General features: G+C 42.5%; 1 protein-coding gene across 1 annotated transcript; it reads left to right on the top strand.

Moving 5' to 3' along the window:
• Positions 1–610: 610 nt before the first annotated feature.
• Positions 611–5370, top strand: LOC121964519 (histone-lysine N-methyltransferase NSD3-like). The gene is made up of 7 exons (XM_042514725.1): positions 611–1463; positions 2275–2523; positions 2644–2806; positions 2888–3042; positions 4094–4723; positions 4805–4961; positions 5051–5370. Exons 1-7 carry the CDS (start codon positions 651–653, stop codon positions 5200–5202), a joined length of 2319 nt encoding a protein of 772 aa, XP_042370659.1. The 5' UTR covers positions 611–650; the 3' UTR covers positions 5203–5370.
• The last annotated feature ends 373 nt before the right edge of the window (positions 5371–5743 follow it).

The raw sequence follows: 5743 nt of genomic DNA, 5'->3' as shown, positions 1-5743 counted from the left end.
TTATTATTATAGAAAAAATAAATAAGTAACTTAAAATAATAGCTTGAATTTATAGTGCCTTTCACAAGACCCAAAGACACTTTGCATAGTTCCCTTATCAAAAACAAATAAATACAAAATACAAAGCTGAAAAATAACTACATGTTGCCTGTTTTTCGAGTGGACAGAATTACGTGAGGTTGTAGGCCTTGGTGAACAGGTTGGGTTTAAGGAGTTTTTTTAAACATGTCCAGGGATGTAGCGTTGCAGTTGTCAGCAGGGAGAGCATGGTATAAAAGGCAATGAATAACTTGAAAAGATGTCCCGCAAGATTTAGAAGATTTTTTATTATTATTTTTTTATTTTAAAGTTAAAGTTATTTTAATTATGCTACAGAAGTATTTTAAGCACTTTTTTCTTTTTGTGCTTTTTTTCAGGATTTTTTTGTATCTTTTCATTAATTTCTTGCTAATTTTTGGGCAATTTTTCTGAAGTTGCTTATTGTCTGCCTCCCATATTTTTGAGAGAAATCAAGCCAATTTGCCGAGGTTTCAGAGGGTTAAAGTGATAATAGTTTAATGGGAGCCTGCCTGCATCTAATGTAATTATATAAATCTCTGTCAACAGGTCCAGTCAAAGAAAAAGACAGTTAAGGATGCAGGAGCCCAACAATGGATTTCTCCTTCTCTTTCATGCAAGGGATCATGGGAAATACAATTCAGCAACCCCCTCAGCTCATTGACTCAGCCAACATCAGACAGGAAGGCACCTGCGACACCGGCAGTGATCCAGGCGAGGATGGTGGTCCCTCCTACGATGCTGCCCTGGATGCAGAGTTTTCCTACCCGCCGTCAGCCTCGGAGGACATGTCGCAGGTCTCCAACGGCTACCCGCCTGGCCTGGGCATGTACGAGCCACAGGCCAAGTTCTCCATGTACTCACAGTTCCCCAACGGCTCCGCTAACGGCTACGGCGCCATACGGAGCTACGGAGATCATGGTCTCATGCCGGGGGAGGGGACGGTCCTGAGGGGGCCGGGCCTCCAGGAGAGACCTTTGTCTCCTGTGTCCCCACCTCTGCCCACGCATCACCCGCACCTCCACCACCACCATCATCACCCGCATCACCACCACCACGCGCACCACTTCCACTCCAATCCACCGCACATACAAACCCACTCGCACCCACAGAGTCCTCCGCCGCCGCCACTGCCCTCCCAGCACCACCTGCCCCACACGCCTCACATCATGACCCACACTCTCCCCCCTCCTCCCCCATTGCTCCTGCCTTCCTCCAGTCCTCCCCCCTCCCTTGTGGACAGTACCCCGTCTTCTCAGCCCTCCCACACCCTGTCCAACACTCCCGGTGGGGTGCTGAAGAAAACCAGCTCTCCAGAGATCAAGCTGAAGATCATAAAGACGTATCAGAACGGGAAGGAGCTGTTTGAATCTGCGCTGTGTGGAGACCTGCTGCAAGAACTGCAGGTAATGTGTGCACATCTGAGTTAGTTGCACACACACACACACACACACACACACACACATACAGACCCTGCAGTCATGTCCTTTTTAATGTTTTTTTTTACATTTTGCCAACTGGGAAGGTCATGTCTGTGTTCTGAGGGTTTTTAAGACATTGAGCGTCAAAGTGGCATTGGTAGTGGCAATGTTGACAGTATTGCTATTTCTCAAGCTATTGTATCGGAGTTAGAAATTACACCATCGTGACAACACTAGAACAAACAATTAATTGATTACTCGAGAAACTATCAGCAGATAGATTAATAATGAAAGACCGTTATTGCTTAATGATTAGTTTTTTGCTCTGCATGCACCTTTTTAGGAGTGCAGTATTAATTTTAAAACCTTGCTTTGACCCTTGCAAATTTTTATTACTGTCTGCAAATCAACAAAAGTGCCCAAATTGCTATTGTCCAAATTATTACTCTTAAGATTTTCTGTTCACTGTTGTATAAAAGCATAGAAAACAGAAAACCTAAGTATTTTAGTGGCTGGAACCAGCTTTGTTTGGGCCTTTTTCTTAAAAAAAATTGCATGCTCTACATGCAAACAACAGCATATTATATACTCTTATTTCTCTAATTTTTCCCATAAAAAGTCATCTGGAATTGAACTGCATGCATCTTGGTTCACTTTTAATCGTCTTAAGAAGTTTTTAATATTTCAGCAGACAGAGAGATCAGTTTTTGAATTACCTTTTATATAAACAGAAAAAAGTTAACAGATGTCTCATCGCTATTGTTTTTTTCTTTTTTTTCTATTTTCTACTCTTCAGAAGGAGTCTCAGAAGAACGAGGCCACTCAGATGCAGCGCAGACATGAGAGGAAGAAGGAGAAGAGGAAAAAGAGTGCGAGGTTGCAGCTGCAGGTCCAGGAACAGAAGCTGGAGCAGAGCCAAGCCCAGGCAGGTACCACGGAGCACACAGAGGACATCCACATCCAGCCCCAGCCGACAGAAACACCCCCAGCCCAGACAGAGAAGCCTCAAAAGACCGTTATCAAAACTGAACCAAAGACGCCGAAGGCAAGAGCACGACTGTTCACACTACACAGCAGTTTGGATTCTCTGCATGTTACAGTAGACGAACTTGTCATTGTTTGGATTTTGAAAGCAGACCAGTGACTCGTTCATTTTCCTGTTTAGGTTCCGAAAGTCCATCATCCATCAGTGATCCAAGAGACGGGCTTCTGCAAGGAGTTTGTGATAGGAGACCTGGTGTGGTCCAAGGTGGGCACCTACCCCTGGTGGCCCTGCATGGTCTCCTCAGACCCGCAGATGAAGGTCCACACTCGCATCAACACCAGAGGTACGAGCATTTTTCCTTCCACAAACGTATAAATGTGTGATGACCTAAAACGCCACAGCTTCTTTCTCTGTTTGTGTAAAGGTCACCGGGAGTATCACGTCCAGTTCTTTGGCAGTGTTGCAGAGCGAGCGTGGATCCATGAGAAGAGGATCGTCCTGTATCAGGGGAAGCAACAGTTTGATGAACTTCAGGCTGAGACTCTGCGCAAAGCCACAAACCCTGTAGAGAAACACAAAGTACGTACGAATGTATCTTACGCATCATTTTCACTGCATGGTTTGACACAAACCAACCAAATATTTGTGTTTAAATTAATTTCCTTTATTTGAAATGTAGGCAGTTATTAATTTAATACAGATGTGAGTCCAGTTTTTTTTATTTTAAATTAATATTTTGAATGGGCTTTTATTGATGTTTTATTTTTAGTAATGCCTATTTATCTAAATCCACCAATCACAAATTTCAGAAATTTTTTATCTTAAATTCTTTTTTTTTTTTTTTTTTTTTTGATTGTTGCATTCTAAAATTTCACCACAGCTTTTCAAAAAAGGTGTGATACGTGTTGTAATGTTTTTGTTTGGTTTTGTTGCAATTAAATTGCAGGAGCAAGCGAAAAGGGAAAAAAAGTTGCTTTTTTTTGTATAATTTGTTAAAAACCGATGATTGGTCAAATTTGCTGAAAAGTTGCAGCAATTGGACAAAATAGCAAGCTTGTGCAAAATGTCTTGCGATTGGTTGACTTTGCATTAATTGTTGCGATCACATCCCAAAATACTTGAGGGACTGATTAGCAATTTCTTTTGATTTTCTCTTCAGTTTCTATCCCATTTACAAAAAGACTGTGTTCACTGTACAAATGAAGTAAATGCCTTTTATTTATTCCATCACATGGCTCATCATTGGTAAGCTTCTAAAACACCTTTTTACAAAACAAACAAAAAATGTACTTTTCTAAACTCCCATGAATCGTCTCTTTTTTAAACAACGTTTTTAGTCATTGTGGTATTCTTTTATCAATAGGGTAATTTTATGGTGAGCAGTGCCGTCTGACAGCTAGTTACATTATCATTAATAGAGAAAAATAGGAAAAGAACAATGAAATGATGACACTGTTTCTAGGTAATCCCATTTATGTTTTTTGCATTTTTAAACCAACATCTATTAATATGTATTTGGTGAAGCCAGTATTGATACCACCAGTTGTCCAGTTAGATGGGTTCCATGTAGAAATAAAGTTCATCAGTTGTTTTTTTTTTTTTTTAATCTTTTTGATGTTTTCTTCTCCAGCTCCTGAAGCCTATCCCTCAGCGGGAGCGTTCCCAGTGGGAGGTGGGTGTGGGCCATGCAGAGGACGCCTTCGTGATGACGCGGCAGGAGCGAATTGACAACTACACCTTCATCTATGTTGACCCAGACCCTAACGAAGGTACGACCAACAAGAAACCCAACATCAGAGCGGAGAAACGAAACCGGCGCTCCAGCGGCTCAGTCAGTAAGAAGGAGGAGGGAGCCGTGAAGTCACCAGAGAGAGAGCAGCCGCCACGACGGCTGCTGCCACGCAGACAGTGTAGTGTTTCCAACACGGAGGACAACACAAACTCCCAGGCTTCAAATGAAGAGAAGAACCAGAGGGGAGACCAGCGTAAGACCATCTCCCCGAAACAGAACGCTGGTTGTGATGCACGACCACAGCAGGACTCACCGCCACCAGTCAGGGCCTGGAAAACAGCAGCCGCCAGGAAGCTGCTGCCTCTCTCTATCACCATGAAGAGACTGAACGTGGAGATCACAAAGTGCGACTGGCCTCTCCTGCAGAAAAAAGCAGCTCCGTCTCCGAAAAAAGACAGAGAAGAAGAGAAAGAGGAGAGAGTGGAGAGAGAGGCCCGGCAGCCCGACCTGGGATACTGCTCACCTGAGGTAGGTGTAACTTGTGCAGACAGAAAAATGTAGAATCTTGGGTTTCCTGACACGATACTCAAATGTTGATGCCTTCAGCAGGACAGCAGAGCAAAACCTGAGCCCAGTCCAGAGGAGGAGGAAGACGGGGATGACGGAGAGGAAGAGGAGAGGAGAGGCTCCCCCGCTAGTCGGAGAAGTGAGGAGGGAGGAATGCAGCAGACCTCCTCTCCTGGTTCACACCACAGTAGTCCACACGGTGGGTAAAACACAGACATGCAGGGTGTATGGCTTTTTTTAAAAAATTGATTATAAAAAGATACAGGTCAGTATTTTATGTGTTTTCAGGTTCTCAGGAGAGGAAGCTGCAACGGCGGTCAGTCAGGAGCCGGTCTGAGTCAGAGAGAGGCAACGACCCCGTCCCCAAGAAGAAAACCAAAAAGGAACAGGTATCAGTCCTCAGCAGAAAACCTGGTGCTCAGACCATAGAAATGGAATGAATAGAAAAACATTTAACTTTTTGCCGTGGTACAATAAAAAAAGGAGATTGTTGTAAGTTGTTTTGGCAATAATAAATGTCAGTGGGGCTGTGAAGTGTGTCACACTAACTAGTTTGAGAGCCTTTTTTTGGCCTATTTTTTATTAACTGTTTTCCATAATAAACCAAAAAATACAACCATACACCAATCCAAGTTTCTCTTTTTCAATGAACTTACACAAGCTTCATCGAAAAACACACTATATTCAAACTTGACAGAAACAACATACAATTAGAAGAAAATGTCTTAGTCTTGTTAGTTAGTCCACTGTCCTAACAACAAGTTCCAGTTTGGTCAAAATAAAGCCTTAACCCTTGAAACCTGGATCAACATTAGTTTTCTTGTGTTGTGTTTAGATGCCTTTCTCAAGCATTCAGTTTTTTTGAAATGCAAAAAAATGTATTTGTTTTATTTTGAAAACATGGAAAAAAGGTAACAAGTAACTTGGCAAGAAATGTCTTGCAAATTGCTAGAAATTATTAAAAGGTGATTTTTCTCCCCT

This window comes from Plectropomus leopardus, unplaced genomic scaffold, assembly GCF_008729295.1.
Source record: "Plectropomus leopardus isolate mb unplaced genomic scaffold, YSFRI_Pleo_2.0 unplaced_scaffold15839, whole genome shotgun sequence".
Taxonomy (NCBI): Eukaryota; Metazoa; Chordata; class Actinopteri; order Perciformes; family Serranidae; genus Plectropomus; species Plectropomus leopardus.
The sequence above is the reverse complement of the archived record's forward strand: the minus strand, read 5'-3'. Positions and strand labels throughout refer to the sequence as shown.